The sequence below is a fragment of the Mytilus californianus genome, unplaced genomic scaffold, assembly GCF_021869535.1.
Source record: "Mytilus californianus isolate M0D057914Y unplaced genomic scaffold, xbMytCali1.0.p SCAF_4, whole genome shotgun sequence".
NCBI classification, from domain to species: domain Eukaryota; kingdom Metazoa; phylum Mollusca; class Bivalvia; order Mytilida; family Mytilidae; genus Mytilus; species Mytilus californianus.
This window is the reverse complement of record NW_026262690.1, coordinates 94,986,180-95,003,513: the sequence shown is the minus strand read 5'-3', so window position 1 is coordinate 95,003,513 and position 17,334 is coordinate 94,986,180. Positions and strand designations below refer to the sequence as shown.

At 33.0% G+C, this 17,334-nt stretch overlaps 1 protein-coding gene and 1 long non-coding RNA gene across 2 annotated transcripts; one reads left to right on the top strand and one right to left on the bottom strand.

Moving 5' to 3' along the window:
- The first annotated feature begins 19 nt into the window (after nucleotides 1-19).
- LOC127698917 (uncharacterized) lies at nucleotides 20-9,815 on the top strand. Its single transcript, XR_007980975.1, has 2 exons — nucleotides 20-1,072; nucleotides 7,024-9,815. It is a non-coding gene; the product is annotated as an uncharacterized LOC127698917 (long non-coding RNA).
- On the bottom strand, nucleotides 9,181-15,851 carry LOC127698895 (uncharacterized). Its single transcript, XM_052202624.1, has 2 exons — nucleotides 15,198-15,851; nucleotides 9,181-13,224 (listed from the first exon to the last, which is right to left on the bottom strand). The coding sequence occupies exons 1-2, from the start codon at nucleotides 15,758-15,760 to the stop codon at nucleotides 12,780-12,782; spliced, it is 1,008 nt and encodes a 335-aa protein (XP_052058584.1). The 5' UTR covers nucleotides 15,761-15,851; the 3' UTR covers nucleotides 9,181-12,779.
- Nucleotides 15,852-17,334: the final 1,483 nt, after the last annotated feature.

The following is a 17,334-nucleotide window of genomic DNA, read 5'->3' as shown; positions in this document are numbered from 1 at the left end:
AGGGGGGGGGGGGGGGGGGGGGGCCCGCAGCCCGAAGACACATTGGTTTTCGCACTCTACCTTTAGTTTAAGTGAATGGATCTCTATGAAATTTTCCCATAAGGTTCAATACCACAAAAGGCAGGTAGGGATTGATTTTGGGGGTTATGGTACCAACAGTTAAGGAATTAGGGGCCAAAAAGGGGCAAAAAATAAGCATTTTTGTAACTTCCAGACATAACTTGTGTGTTAGTGTATGGATCTCTCTGACATTGAACCACAAGGTTCCATATCACAAAGGGAATGCTGGGATTGATTTAAGGGGTAATTGCCTCAAAATTTTAGGAATTAGGGAACAAAAAGGGGCAAAAAACAAGCATTTTTCTAGTTTCATGACAATAACTTGTGTGTAAGTGTATGGATCTTTATGAAATTGTACTACAAGGTTCCATATCACAAAGGGAAAGCTGGAATTGAGTTTGGGGGTAATTTCCCAAAACGTTTAGGAATAAGGGGCCAAAAATAAGCATTTTTCTAGTTTCCAGACAATAACTTGTGTTCAAGTGTATGGATCTCTCTGAAATTTTACTGCAAGGTACCATACCACAAAGGAAAGGCTGGGATTGATTTTGGGGGTAATTGCCTCAAAATTTTCGGAATTTGGGGCCAAAAAGGGGCAAAAAACCAAGCATATTTCTAGTTTCAGGACAATAACTTATGTGTAAGTGTATGGATCTTTATGAAATTTTACTACAAGGTTCCATATCACAAAGGGAAAGCTGGGTTTGAGTTTTGGAGTAATTGCACTAAAAGTTTAGGAATTTGGGGCCAAAAAGAGGCAAAAAAAACAAACATTTTTCTAGTTTCCAGACAATAACTTGTGTTCAAGTGTATGGATCTCTCTGAAATTGTACTGCAAGGTACTATACCACAAAGGGAAGGCTGGGATTGTGTGTGGGTGATGATTCATAAGGGGGTTCAAAAAATTTGGGAGTGGATTTTTTTACCTTTTTTTCCTTTAAAATTTTCCATTTAAAATTGGTTATTTCTGATTTATATATAAAAGCAAATAATAATGATATGGTTTGAATAGGTAAATTAAAATTTTTTAAGTTCTTAGACCACTTTCATTCTGTGTCAGAAACCTATGCTGTGTCAAATATTTAATTACAATCCAAATTCAGTGCTGTATCAAGCTTGAATGTTGTGTCCATACTTGCCCCAACTGTTCAGGGTTCGACCTCTGCGGTCGTATCAAGCTGCGCCCAGCAGAGCATTTTATTGAAGGATGGATGGAGTTACTTAAAACATCTGTGTGCAGAAGGTTTCTCTGATTAGTTCATGAGATGAATAATGTTGTTCAATGTTGAGCGATTATTTAAAATATACTTAGCAAACCAGGAAAAATGTTCGAGTGATTTTTTTGACCTCCTAAGACTTGAGAATTTCAGGGTTTGTAAAAAATTAACTATGTCAGAGAAGACTAAGGGGAGATTATCTAAATTTTAAAAGGAAAATTTAAATCTTACAAATTTACCTGTTCAAGTAAGTATTACTTACATCTTCAAGTATATAAACATGGCTTGTATTAGAAGTACCTCTGAACGTTATATTAATCTTTCCAAAGGTTGTTGGAAGTTAGGAAATGTTCAGTAAAATATGGTTTGGTAGAGTTGATGAATTAATATTACTAGACATGGTAGAGGAAAGAACCATAAAATTAAGAAAATCTCAGGAATCTCAAGAATAAATCCAAAAACATAATCATGTCCAGTTACAGCTGGTTGTTCTGCATCCTTTCAATGACCTTTGGAAGACTGTTATTATTGTTATCAGTGTCCTGTTATTATAAATTCTTTTAGACTGTTGTTTTGTGTCATATTTAAAGGGGCATTAGCTACTAGGTATAGCTCTTCTTTGTTCAATCATTAATGAAAGTGAAAAAATGAAATAATAGTTCACTTTTAGCAGCCATTTTGTTTCAATTTTGTCAAAATAAGCTAAGAAACATCGCTTATGACCTCATTGAATCCATATTCATGTGACCTTCAATTGAATCCCCTAGCTAGAGATGGGTTACGCATGAACTAGGCATGTTAAGCTATTAGACTTTTTATAATTTGGATATACGTTTTAGTATGTTATAAATCAAATATGAGAATTTGAGTCAAATCGGTGAAAATGAATTTGATAGCTAATGCCCCTTTAATAAGTGAAATAATTTACTGCTGTTATAGAGAGAGATTATAGATGGGATAGATAAAGAAGGATGATAGAAATAGTAATGCTTATTTGTCTTATAGCTCACAGCAGTTCTATGTTGTCAGTATTTTTAATTCTGAGGTATTTAGCTTTCACTTTAAGTGAAATGAATTAAAGACTGTTTATTTCTTGTTATTTAATGATAGATATATATTAACAGTAGAAAGAATCATTTTGAAGTTTTTTAGTACATGTTGGATGTTTTCGTCAGAGATGAAATGTTCAGTATGATATAAATTGCCTTTATTTCCATTAAAAGTGTACAAAATTTTAAAATGTGTCTCAGTCCTAATGTTTTAATTCTCAACCCAATTTTTAGTTGACGTGAATGGAATTATTGTAAATAAATATCTGAATGTACATTAGTCATGACTTACTTCTCGTATGTCATACTCTGAGGGATTTAAATTTTTATTTTTAATTTTCAGGGTTATTTAAAATGAAATCAGAAATTCCTGCTCCAGTCTCATTTTGAGTTTCCTGAAATTGGTGAACTGATATGACTTATGTTGAAACCAATGCTGTAAATTTAATTAAATAATTGATTAAATATTTATCATTCAGTGATGCTTCTTAGAAATAATAAAATGTTGTTTTTATTGGGCAGGATGACACACTAAATATCATTTTAACTAACTTTTAGCTCACCTGGCCAAAAGGTTTTATAAATTTTTGCGGTCGTATATTGGTATGACGTTGGCGTCGTCGTCCGGCGTTGTCATCCGAAGACACATTGGTTTTCGCACTCTAACTTTAGTTTAAGTGAATGGATCTCTTTGAAATTTTACCATAAGGTTCAATACCACAAAAGGAAGGTGGGGATTGATTTTGGGGGTTATGGTCCCAACAGTTAAGGAATAAGGGGCCAAAAAGGGGCCAAAAATAAGCATTTTCTAGTTTCCAGACAATAACTGTGGAACGGTGTATGGATCACTCTGAAATTATACTACAAGTTTCCATACCACAAAAGGATGGTTAGGATTTGCTTTGGGGGGTTATGGCTCAAACCGTTTAGGAAATAGGGGCAAAAAAGGGGAAAAACAAGGTTGTCCTGGTTAATGGACAAATACTTTAGTACAAAACATAATTTAAAGCAGTGTAAGGGAGATAAATCAAATACATCATTGAAATTATCTCCCTTACACTGCTTTTAAATTATGTATAAAGTAATGGTTAATGAACAATTAAGATAATTTAAAGCAGTGTAAGGGAGGTAATCCAAATACAAGGTTTTGGTTACTTCCCTTACACTGCTTTTAAATTATGTTTAAAGAAATGCATATTTATAAAGGAAGACCAGTAAAAATATCTGCAAATGTTGCATCTTTTTTAAAAAAAAAAATCCATATGAAAGATTTGACACTATATTTTAAATTCTATTATAAAATAGATTAAGTTAGCACTATGGTAAATTTAAATGGGTAATTATGGTTGCAAACTCCATTGGAAATATGAAATGAGATTATGACCATATCTTGAGGGAAAGAATTTTTTGGGGAAAAAAAGGGGGGGGGGGGGTAAAAAGAAATTGTGGGGGGTCAATTTTTTCTCATTTCAGATTTCAGAAATTAAAAAGAATTATTCTTCAAATATGGTTTTTTTTCAACTTTCGAATATTGAAAAATTTTAAGAAGTAATCTTTAATTGCACAGTATGGTGCATTGGATTTGTAAAATCTTTGACCACATTTTTTTTATTTGTTATGCCGAATCTAACCGTGTATTTAGATTTTTAATTTTGGGTCCAGTTTTCAAATTGGTCAACATTAAGGTCCAAAGGGTCCAAAATTAAACTTTGTTTGATTTTAACAAAAATTGAATATATGGGGTTCTTTGATATGCTGAATCTAAACATGTAGTTAGATTTTTGATTATGGGCCCAGTTTTCAAGTTGGTCCAAGTTGGGGTCCAAAATTAAACTTTGTTTGATTTCAACAAAAATTGAATATATGGGGTTCTTTGATATGCTGAATCTTAACATGTATTTAGATTTTTGGCCCAGTTTTCAAGTTGGTCCAAATTGGGGTCCAAAATTAAACTTTGTTTGATTTCAACAAAAATTGAATATATGGGGTTCTTTGATATGCTGAATCTAACCATGTATTTAGATTTTTTATTTGTGGGCCCGCTATCAAATTGGTTCATATTGAGGTCAAAAGGGTCCAAAATTAAACTTTGTTTGATTTCATCAAAAATTGAATTATTGGGGTTCTTTGATATGCCAAATCTAACCGTGTTTTTAGATTTTTAATTTATGGTCCCGTTTTTTAAATTGGTCTACATTAAGGTCCAAAGGGTCCAAAATTAAACTTAGTTTGATTTTAACAAAAATTGAATTCTTGGGGTTCTTTGATATGCTGAATCTAAACATGTGTTTAGATTTTTGATTATGGGCCCAGTTTTCAAGTTGGTCCAAGTTGGGGTCCAAAATTAAACTTTTTTTGATTTCAACAAAAATTGAATATATGGGGTTCTTTGATATGCTGAATCTAACCATGATTTTAGATTTTTTATTTGTGGGCCCCGCTATCAAATTGGTTCATATTGAGGTCAAAAGGGTCCAAAATTAAACTTAGTTTGATTTTAACAAAAATTGAATTCTTGGGGTTCTTTGATATGCTGAATCTAAACATGTGTTTAGATTTTTGATTATGGGCCCAGTTTTCAAGTTGGTCCAAGTTGGGGTCCAAAATTAAACTTTGTTTGATTTCAACAAAAATTGAATATATGGGGTTCTTTGATATGCTGAATCTAACCATGTATTTCGATTTTGGACATTGGACCATAATAGGTAAATTAAAAAAATTCAAGTTCTTAGACCACATTCTTTCTGTGTCAGAAACCTATGCTGTGTCAAATATTTAATCACAATCCAAATTCAGAGCTGTATCAAGCTTGAATGTTGTGTCCATACTTGCCCCAACTGTTCAGGGTTCGACCTCTGCAGTCGTATCAAGCTGCGCCCAGCGAAGCATTTTATTTCATCTCTTGGCGTCCGTCGTTCGTCCTCCGTCGTCGGCGTCCGTTAACTTTTACAAAAATCTTCTCCTCTGAAACTACTGGGCCAAATTTATCCAAACTTGGCCACAATCATCACTAGGGTATCTAGTTTAAAAATGTGTCCGATGACCCCGCCTGCCAACCAAAATGGCCGACATGCCTAAAAATAGAACATAGGGGTAAAATGCAGTTTTTGGCTTGTATCTCTGAAACTAAAGCATTAAGAGCAAATCTGACATGGAATAAACATGTTCATCAGGTTAAGATCTATCTGGCCTGAAATTTTCAGATGAATCAGACAACCCGTTGTTGGGTTGCTGCCCCTAAATTACTAATTTTAAGGAAATTTTGCAGTTTTTGGTTATTATCTTGAATATTATTATAGATAGAGATAAACTGAAAACAGCAATAATGTTCAGCAAAGTAAGATCTACAAATAAGTCAACATGACCAAAATGGTCAATTGACCCCTTAAGGAGTAATTGCCCTTTAAAGTCAATTTTTAATAATTTTTCGTAAATTTTTGTACTCTTTTACAAAAATCTTCTCTCCTGAAACAACTGAGACAAATTTAACCAAACTTGGCCACAATCAACACTAGTGTATCTAGTTTAGAAAATGTGTCCAATGACCCTGCCTGCCAACCAACATGTCAGACATGGCTAAAAATTGAACTTAGGGGGAAAATGCAGGTTTTATACGACCGCAAAAAAAAATTTGTGGTCGTATATTGGTATGACGTTGGCGTCGTCGTCATCGTCCGAAGACACATTAGTTTTCGCACTCTAACTTTAGTTTAAGTGAATGGATCTCAATGAAATTTTACCATAAGGTTCAATACCACAAAAGGAAGGTGGGGATTGATTTTGGGGGATATGGTATTAACAGTTCAGGAATTAGGGGCCAAAAATAAGCATTTTTACAACTTCCAGACATAACTTGTGTGTTAGTGTATGGATATCTCTGACATTGTACCACAAGGTTCCATATCACAAAGGGAATGCTGGGATTGATTTTGGAGGTAATTGCCTCCAAATTTTAGGAATTAGGGGCCAAAAAGGGCAAAAAACAAGCATTTATCTAGTTTCATGACAATAACTTGTGTGTAAGTGTATGGATCTTTATGAAATTGTACTACAAGGTTCCATATCACAAAGGAAAAGCTGGAATTGAGTTTGGGGGTAATTGCCCAAAATGTTTAGGAATAAGGGGCCAAAAAGGGGCCAAAAATAAGCATTTTTCTAGTTTCCAGACAATAACTTGTGTTAAAGTGTATGGATCTCTCTGAAATTGTACTGCAAGGTACCATACCACAAAGGGAAGGCAGGGATTGATTTTGGGGGTAATTCCCTCAAAATTTTAGCAATAAGGGGCCATAAAAGGGCAAAAAACAAGCATTTTTCTAGTTTCAGGACAATAACTTGTTTGTAAGTGTATGGATCTTTATGAAATTGTACTGCAAGGTTCCATATCACAAAGGGAAAGCTGGGTTTGAGTTTGGGGGTAATTGCCCTAAACGTTTAGGAATTTGGGGCCAAAAAACAAGCATTTTTCTAGTTTCCAGACAATAACTTGTGTTCAAGTGTATGGATCTCTCTGAAATTGTACTGCAAGGTACCATACCACAAAGGGAAAGCTGGGATTGAGTTTGGGGGTGATGAATCATAAGGGGGTTCAAAAAACTTGGGGGGGGGGGATTTTTTTATTCTTTAAATTTTCCATTTTAAATTGGTTATTTCTGATTAATATATAAAAGCAAATAATAATGATATGGTTTGAATAGGTAAATTAAAAATTTTTAAGTTCTTAGACCACTTTCATTCTGTGTCAGAAACCTATGCTGTGTCAAATATTTAATTACAATCCAAATTCAGTGCTGTATCAAGCTTGAATGTTGTGTCCATACTTGCCCCAACTGTTCAGGGTTCGACCTCTGAGGTCGTATCCAGCTGCGCCCCAGTGGAGCATTTTATTGACTTATATCTCTGAAACTAAAGCAAATGTATATAGGTTGCATTATTTCATGCATCAATGGTAAATAAAAATATCAGGTGAGCGACACAGGCTCCTTGGAGCCTCTAGTTAAATATTTACTAGGTGATTAATTTGGAAACATGCATGGCATCGACTGTTGCAGAGTTTTCTGGTTTGCTAGTTATTGGTTCATGTGTGTGTTCACGGGATTTATAAATGGTAATTTTATGTTGCTATGAGTGGGTTATCTTCTTTATGGTCTTTGTTATTAATGTGTATGATAAATTTTGTCATACGCAATTATGGAGGAAGTTAATTCAAGTATGACTAATTTATTGCATTCAATGGTTATGCTTGTAGATTCTCTTGTTATTCAAATGTATAATAAGTTTTAAGACATACAAATAGGAAATATGAAACAGTTAATTTGTGCAATATTTGGACATTGGGAGGACAAAATGGAAGCGGGAGTTATGATAAATAAATAGGATTGCTAGGGGTTTAATATCACCGAAAGATAGTAAAATTAACCTGTGTAGAGTTATGTACACAATGAGAAAGTGAGAAATAAAGAAATCTTTATTTCTTCCTTTATTCTTTTTCCTGGCATTTTCAACAAAAAGTAGTTCAATCTTATTTGCTCATATTCACATTTTTGTTATATGTTATGTTTAAATTGAATAACTTAAAAGTTTGATATTTCAACTTATTATTGATTAAATCACAATGGTCTCTTTATATTGTACTTTCTTCAAAGATGGGAGGTTGTTGGGTTTGATCCATCAGTTGCTCAAACCAGACCTTATAAATGGCAATTGCAGTTTCTCTGCAAAACATGCAGCATTTAGGAGTAACAGCAAGGGTTAGTTGGCTCAGAGTCAGAATAAAGTGCCTGTGTAGGGTGATATGTCTTCTTTCAAACAGATAGTTTATGGGCTAGCATGTTGAAAATTAGGTGTGGTCAGGTACAAAGTAGGGTGTATTCATTAACTTGTTATCATCCTGAAAAGTATGTTACTTTTTGTTGATACAATTGCTGCTGTTTTTCAGAAAACAATCATTCAGTCTAATACCTACAGCTGAAGTTTCAAATGCTAGCTGCTAGTAATACATTTTTTCTGTCCATCCATCTGTTTTATACTTTTGAACAGTCTCCTTTTTGTATCTTTCTGATGATTTCAGTTTTCGTCTTGTCTGACGGAGTCAAAAAGTGAGACATACGTCTGCTGTTTCTGATGTGGCGGTATCAACAGTGTATTAGTTTGTGATGAGGTCAGTTTATGGGGAACTGCTAGTTGTAGGTCAATGATATTTGGTATGCAGTTGTATTATCATTGGAACATCTCATTTCCATGTAGACTATTTGGCCCACCCCTTTAGTCATGGTCTATTGACTTTAAAACTTTTGCTTAGTTTACATGTATTAGTTTGTGATTAGGTCAGTTTATGGGGAACCACTAGTGGACAGTCAATGATATTTGGTATGCAGTTGTATAAGCATTGGCACATCTCATTTCCATGGAGATTCCTTGGCCCTGCCCCCTCAGTCATGGTTCCTTGTTTTTGAATATTTTGCATAACTTACAAGTTAAAGTATTGCTATTTTTATTTCAACATTTGCATTAAAGATCAAAATAACAAAAAAGCAAGACATATCTCTGTGTTAACAGTTTATTAATCTATAAGTGAATACTTAACTAGCTACTTAACAAGCATAAAGTGCCATATTGAGTTTTATCATGGTCAATTGAAACTTATAGGATAGTTTCAGTGTCAGGTTTCCCTTTTCAAATGCATTATGATAAAAGTGTGTAATGTAAGGTTCCCCTGATTCCTAGAAATTATTTGGACATATTTTGTTTATTTTTTGTTATTTATTAATAGATATGTTAACACTAGAAAGAATCATTTTGAAGTTTTTTATAACATGTTACATGTTTTCATCAGAGATATAAATAAAATTGAATAAAATGTTCAATATGATTTTAATGTTAAATGATCCTGATAAGCATCCAATTTAATGATTGGAATACAAATGGTAGTATATCCACTTTCATTTCTTGAAAAAAAAAGATGAATAAGTATTTGCATTTTTTCCCCAACTGTTCAGCTCAATTTAATTCTGACATAGAGCTCAATGTATATCTTACTTAAAGCCATCTTAATATTTGTGAGGTTTTGAAAGCAATATTTTGCTTAGGCAGGAGTTTCAGATCACTTTTTTTTTTATTTTGGAATTTTACCTTTGGAAATTTTGTTTTAAAATATGATATCTTTTAAAACGTCTTTTTATAAAATCAAAAAATAGAAATGACCGCTTTCAAGAAAATTGGATAATTTTGGGAGTTACTGGAGATAGAGTTAGCATATATGAATATAAATGCATTTCCATTATTTAGTATATTACAGTATTTATTTATTGTTCATGCAGAAAGCTTTTCTCTTTCTCCACAAAATAGTTATATATATTAAAATATATTTTCTTTGTAACTTTTAAGTAGTGCTGCGTTTGTAAACTGTTGTTATTTCTCTTATTACTATTATTATTCGATTATTTTACTGTGATACATGTTTGTATGGTAATAAAACCTTAAAACTTAATTTAGTAAAAAAAAATGCTCTCAATACCATAACAAATTTACTGGCATTAACTTCTCATGAGTTGGGTTTAAAATTGATTTAAAAATAATCTTTTGTCATTTTGCATACATACGATACAACTTTATATAATACTGCATAATGATGAGGATAATACAAGCTACCATAATCAAAAGAAAGTTAAAACTTTATTCATATATTTTTAAGTTTTTAAAAAGTAAAACAACAAAAATACCGGACTCCAAGAAAATTCAAAACCGAAAGTCACTTAACAATTGGCAAAATCAAAAGCTCAAACTCATCAAACGAATGGAAAACAACTGTCATATTCCTGACTTGGTACAGTCATTTCCGTATGTAGAAAATGGCGGATTAAACCTGGTTTTGAAGCTAGCTTAACCTCTAACTTGTGTGACAGTCGCAAAAAAATCCATTATATTGACAGCAATGTGTGAACAAAACAAACAGACATAATAGGTAAAAATGTCAAAAATAGGGGTACAGCAGTCAACGTGTTATAATTTCAATCACTATAAAAACAAACAAATATGTCAACAAAGAAAAACAAATGAAATAAAAACAAAGCACATACGTAACAATGAAAGACAAGAATACAAAAAATGACCACAGAACAACATGCAGATTGTGTTGTAAAAAGTTAAAACAACACTTTATAAATTTCATGCCTCCTAAACTCTTTTCTGGATTTACCTTCATTAGGAACGCTAAAAGACGAATATTTTAAAGCCAAGGACATATAACAACCGAAACAGTTGAAAAGGTATATATTTTGTGTTAAAACCAAACAAAATAAATTCCTTTTAGAACAGGCACCAGGAACCAGGCATCAAACTGATGTAAAAAAAAAAAACAGGAGGAAGTTACCAAGGGGACATTAAAAAAAAAAAAAAAAATCAGTCGAAGAGAAACTGCCAATCGAATGGCAAAAAATGAAAGACCACAAAACACTACATAGACAACTAAAGACTGAGTGAGTAACGTGAACCACACCAAAAACTGGGGGTGTAATTGTTATAAAACATTAAGGACAAAATCATGAAAAATAGGTATAACTATAAACTTTTTCCCTTGACTGTACGCCTGTTCTACTACATTTCCGTAGCTTTTTTCTCAGTCAAATGATAACTTACAGAAATGTGTTACAAGGCTTTATGTCATCATACTATACCGTGTGAGGCGGTTTCATGTTCATTGCTCAACAACTTCCTGTTTACTGAATACTTTTATATTCTAAACATAATGGTCATGTATGAAATTTTTGTCCCATTCTTCTATGAATTACAAGTAATAGCTTGCTGAAATTTGTTATCAGGCTTCATATTAGGATGCTATTACGTGTGACCAGGTTTCAGATCCATTGCTTATCAATTTCCTGTTTACCGAAAATTTAAACCATTTTTACACGTACTAGCCATGTATGCCATTTCCGTCGCATTTTTCTACTGAACTACACAAATAAGAGCTTCCCGAAATTTGCTATCAGGCTTCATGCGATCATGTTTTACTGTTTTCGGATTCAGTTTTCTTCAGCTTCCTGTTTACAGGAAATTTAAAGCGGAGGTTTCATTAATGAGTAATAGCTCACAGTTCTATACTTGTTCTGATGGCTTAAGTTACTAGTATTAAATTAACGGATCACAAAAAGCTTCATTCCATGTTCAGAAGACCCCGATTTTAACTAATTAGGTAGCCTTTACTCTAATATTTGTTATTGATTATTCGTCATAACTTATGAATTTATTTGAATACAAGAGGATCGCAGAGAAAATAAAACATTGCAAAATTTTTGTTAACCTTAAACAAGGATTTGTATAGTGAGACAATACAAATCCTTGCCTTAAACAAATACCATACAAAACAATTAGAAAATACACATGATCACAGACATACTACACTCAAACAACCTTTTTGTACAAAAAAAAAACATTTAAAGTATAGCTTATATTCTAATATGACATTTGCATAGAGGCAATATCTGGTGTAATTATGAAAATTATTGTTCTGTTTTGCATGTAAGCCTATTGAACAGTCAATAACAAGACTGCATCCAATAACTGACAGCATGGGTTGGTTTGCCTCAGAAACAAAAATGGCTGGAATATACCAGGAATGTAATCACACACGTTTTTTTTTTCGATCACTCATCCCTGTTTTCACACATAACTTTTTTGAATCACGTTGAACATGTTGAATGCATTTGTTTAAACGGATCAGTGTGCTTTCGGTTCTTTCCAGATCTTAATTTGCCGAAAACGGTAAGCACTCGCATTCTGACCTTTCAATATGGTAAATTACTACACCAGTTATAGTCCGATGTTCAAATCTCTTAAATCGATTATGTAATAACTCATTAAAGATACCAGGTTTATAATTTGGTACGCCAGATCTGCGTTTCGTTTACACAAGCCTCATCAGTGGCTGTCGAATAACAAAAGTGTTAAGTCTAAGTCTAAAACGAAGTTGACAATTCTGAGAAATGTTATGTCAATTACTTCAGAAATAGACATTCTTTTGCAGGAATAACTTAAAGCAGCGAAAGATTAGGTAAGTCTTGGTTTGATTATTTAATTTTCTGTGTCGGTCACATTGAGGCCTTTCAACACGAAGCAAAATAACTCTCAACTCATTGCAAGTTTATGACGGCCCCTTGCACCGACTTGAGCGGAATTCTTTGCAAAAATAATTTGGATAAACTTTATAAGATGTAACACCACCAAATCGGGCCCGGTCAAAAAAGAACATACTGGAAAGTAGTACATATTTAAATCAAAATAGTTCCTACTAATCGGTGTAAATATATAACTATGGAGAATATATTTCAGTAATTAAGGTATCAAATGAAAGGTAAAGTACTGGTGATCCTTGAAGAACACATATTGACTGATAATTTTGAATAATACAAAAATGTAAGTACTGCACCCAAAAGCGATGAAAGAAATGATAGGTTTAGGCTTGATTCTTTAGATTTCTGTGCATGTTAACTGTTTGATCGGTAGTCGATTCTTGTATTTTACTTGAAGAATCCATTCCGTCATGTTTCCTTTGTACAATAATGATAAATACTATTCCATTGAGTACACCACCTAAATTTGAGAACGTTGTTACGAAATGGAACAAAACTTGTGGGACATCCGTTTCCCACTGCCATATACCGTACGTTGCCATGGCCCACCACTGTACAAGAAAAGCGGTAACGAATAGAGACATGGTTTTCGCAGCTCTGTGCGATGCTTCCAAAGATTTATGCGGATTTTTTATGGCCTTTACTTCCTTATAGATACGAAACCAGCTAATGACATACAGTATTATATTGGTTATTGTAATGACAGAAAGAAAAATGGTTGTAAATATAAAGTTCGCTACATGTCCGTTAACACCATCGAAGAAACAACTGAAACGAAAAAAGTAAATATTATTTAATGGTTGAAACAAATGAGAAAAAATATTTAATACATTTTTTAGAATAAGGATTCCGAAGATACATTCCTTGCAGTAGGAAGAACATTTTGATTGTATATTTTTATTTTATGAATTATTTAATTATACATTAAATGGTGTTTCAACATCCCACAGAGCATATTGAATCCATTACTGTCCGCTGATACATTTCACACAGAAGGAATGTGTCAATTGTAAATTTTGATTCTATATTTTAGTTCTTATTAAGTTATATCTTTAGTGGTGCTGCAACATTCCCCGTCATAGTTTATCTTGTTTTTACAGTTGCACTTAACATCGAATGTTTGTTTAAACTATCTAAAATTTATAGATGTGTGTTTCTAATTATTTTGGTCTTGAGCGTAACAAATGGTGTTACGTCAGAAACCTCCATGCACTGTTTCTATTTCAAACAATTTCATATTCAAAATGTTGATGATATTTTGGAACCTCACTTACAAATCCTCACAACTCTCACTATTTATATACTAGTAAGCAGACAAAGCCTCTAACAATGTTTTGTTTGTATGTACACATCGTCTTACAAAGGAACTCGAATTTCATAGAAAATCCAACATATACTCTTATATCAGTCACGAAATAGGAGATTATAGAAAATAAAAAATCCTTCCTCATGTCCTTTTTGTTTAAACATAATAAATGACGATGAAAAACTTCCTTCTTTTGTATTGGTTACTAGAACTTCACAAAAAACCTTTAGAAGAACGACATATATCACCTGAATGTTTGGCTAAACATTTTTTTTTTAAATTCTGATGATCATCCCTTCTACTGTAAAAGATGGCCGTGATAAATATTGTTATTAGGTATACTAAACCAACAGTACCAGATGGGGATTCCAAAAGATCAACTTTACAAAAATGGATAATTGTAGACATAAATATTAAAAAATCACACTAATCTATAAACAAATACACTGAATACGATAAAATCAGAATGCTGGATTCTTTTTTCAAATCAACAACATTTTGTCTAGTTTGGTGGACTAATATTTAAACAAACAGTCGGTATTCCAAATGACACCAATTGTCAACCTGTCTTTGCACCAATGTGTCATGTCCATAAATAATCAATGTTTAAGCTAGTGTTAGAATCTCGTATAGTCCAGTGAACTATTAGTGACATTAAAACTACTGAAAAGAGAAGATCTGCTTTTTATCCATGTAGCTGATTTGGCGTAAATCAATCACCAATCAATCAATATTATCCATGTCATCTAGATCTTTTTCTTGAAATTGTTACGGATGGACCACTTGAATGTAGGTTCTATGACAAACGTAATCATTATCAACTGATACATTACGCACGTTCATGTTCTCATTATAAAGACCCCATAGGGTGTGCTAGGAACGCTAAATACTTCCTGAGCATGGTGCAGGGTTATGAGGAAGAGCAATTAAAATTGACATAACACAATTTTCACTGTAATCATCCAAAATTGAGGGATACGATGTTTTCGAGGTCTTAGATCTTAAAATACCAAAATAGTTGTTTGATCTGTGAATTGGCCGATTGTGTTCTATTCCCTATCGTAACGTTTTGACTATATCTGCATGGATGATGTCGATATATTGACAGGAGCAGATGTTTGCCTCGCCAACCCATCCGATTTTTATCGTTGAAAATTTCGTATGAATTGAAATAGAACGCCGAGATTTAATCATTGGTAAACATGGCCTATAAATCACGTTTTCATAACATTTTAGCAGTCTGTGTGGTCAAAAGACAGAATCTGTCATATAAGACAATATATAAATTAAAGCGACAGTAGTTTTTTAATTTCGGTAATCGATTAAGGAAGACATATCAAAGTAACAAACAAAAAGTAAGGAAATCGCATGACCTCAAAAAGAAAGGAACCCGGTGCTTCGACGATAGGTTAAGCGTCTCCATGTTTTTACTTACAAGCTTCCATTAGGACCTAGCTGTCCTAAACCAGCTGCTACAGTTAGTCCTAATGCAGGAGCCCCAAAAATGAATCCAAGAAGTCGATAATCCCTGCATCCAAAGTTAAGTTTCTTCCGAAAATAAACTAAAACAAAAACATTAATTGCAACGATGCTGACCAATAAATTCTGAGCTGTGACAAATTCTGCCAACAAAAATCCATAGAATGCACACAGATATTTTGGTGTTGGTAGCTCCTTTGTAAGAACTATATGCAAATGGTCAGAGAAATGCGCAATATTAAAAAGACCATCACATAATGCCATATAAACAGCAAATCGTTCGCATATTGTCCACTGAAAGAATGTTGATATGTGCTGATGATAAAATGAGTAGCTTATAACGGATATAACGCATGTAAAGCTTAAACATATACAAATCAGTGCTGGTATATGGATGTCGTAAAAAGTATCATTAGCTAGTCCATATACAGGTAAATCATAACCATCCTTTAGCTCTTTTGTTGTTACTGTGGTTACGGCAATGATGGTACTAGATGAAATATTCATTGAAATATTCATTATAGTTATTTTCTTATCTTCTACTTATATATATTTAAACAACTTCATCTACTTGGTGTTAAATTATAATAAACATACTTTTGAAACTTATTCTGTGTTACTTACCGATAGGTTTATATAGTTCCTGGTTTTTTTATAAATGTTATGTGAATGTTCTTTTGTTTGATTTTTACTATTATCATGGTGTCCTTCAAACCATTGTGTTTTTGTTATAAATGCTTTTGATTTAAATTAGATGTTTGTGTTATTGAAAGCATAACTTATGCAATAAGCCGGAAGATATTTGTCAACTAGAAGACATTTCGAAATGTGATCCAAACCATTGCATGTGACCTTACAAAATAACTTTTTAAAAATCTTATCTTAAAGACAATCAATTTTAGATAAGGAAATTTTACTTAACTCTTAAAATAAGACAAAACAGAACTTTTTAAGGTCACGCTTAATTAATCGTATCGATGCTTTCTTGAAATTTGACTCCAACTTTAAGTATATCAATTCTAGCTATAGAAAACATCATGTGATTTTGCAACTTAATCTCTCTATACAGATATAAGAAGATGTGGTATGAGTGCCAATGAGACAACTCTCCATCCAAGTCAAAATTTATAAAAGTAAACCATTATAGGTCAAAGCACGGTCTTCAACACGGGCCTTAGCTCACACCGAACAGAAAGCTATAAAGGGCCCCAAAAATTACTAGTGTAAAACCATTCAAACGGGAAAACCAACGGTCTAATCTATATAAAAAACGAGAAACACTTATGAACCACATCAACAAACGACAACTACTGAACATCAGATTCCTGACTTAGGACACTATACTCTGCTTATTCAAATAGAAAAATTAGAATATGTGTTATGATTGCCAATGAGATAACTATTTACTGAGAGTCAAAATAACGTGCATGTAAGCAACGTTAGGTCACCACACGGCATTCAACAATGAGCAAAACTCTTACTGTATAGTTAGCTTTAAAAGATCCCGACGTTAAAATGTAAAACATTTCAAACGAGAAACCTAGTCTACATATGAATTAGGAAGAACGACTGATATCGACTCTGAATAAGTTGTACTGTCAATTTTACGAACTGGTTGACCAATTAAAATATTAGGCTTATAAGTTTGTATGCTAGACGCGTTTCGTCTACATAAGACTCATCACTGGCACTCTTTTCAAAACATTTGTAAAGCCAAATGTTATATTTGGAAGTTGAAGAGCATTAATAAACGAAGTATTGTGCCAAAAATGGCTTAGTTAATCTATACCTGAGGGTAGATCAAATATGAGCGTTTTTGATATTTTGATATTTGATAAATAGTAAATTTACAGAAAATAAACATATTAATGATATAAAAAAGGGAGATGTGGTATGTTTGCCAATAAGACAACTATCCACCAAAAGTTCAAATGAAGTGGATGTAAGCAATTAGAGGCAACCGTACGGCCTTTAATAATGAGAAAACCCCTTACCGTGTAATCGGTTATAAAAAGCCCCGAATGACAAATATAAAACATTTCAATAGAGAAAGCTAATGGCCTAATTTATAACAAAACAATTGACCTTAAACA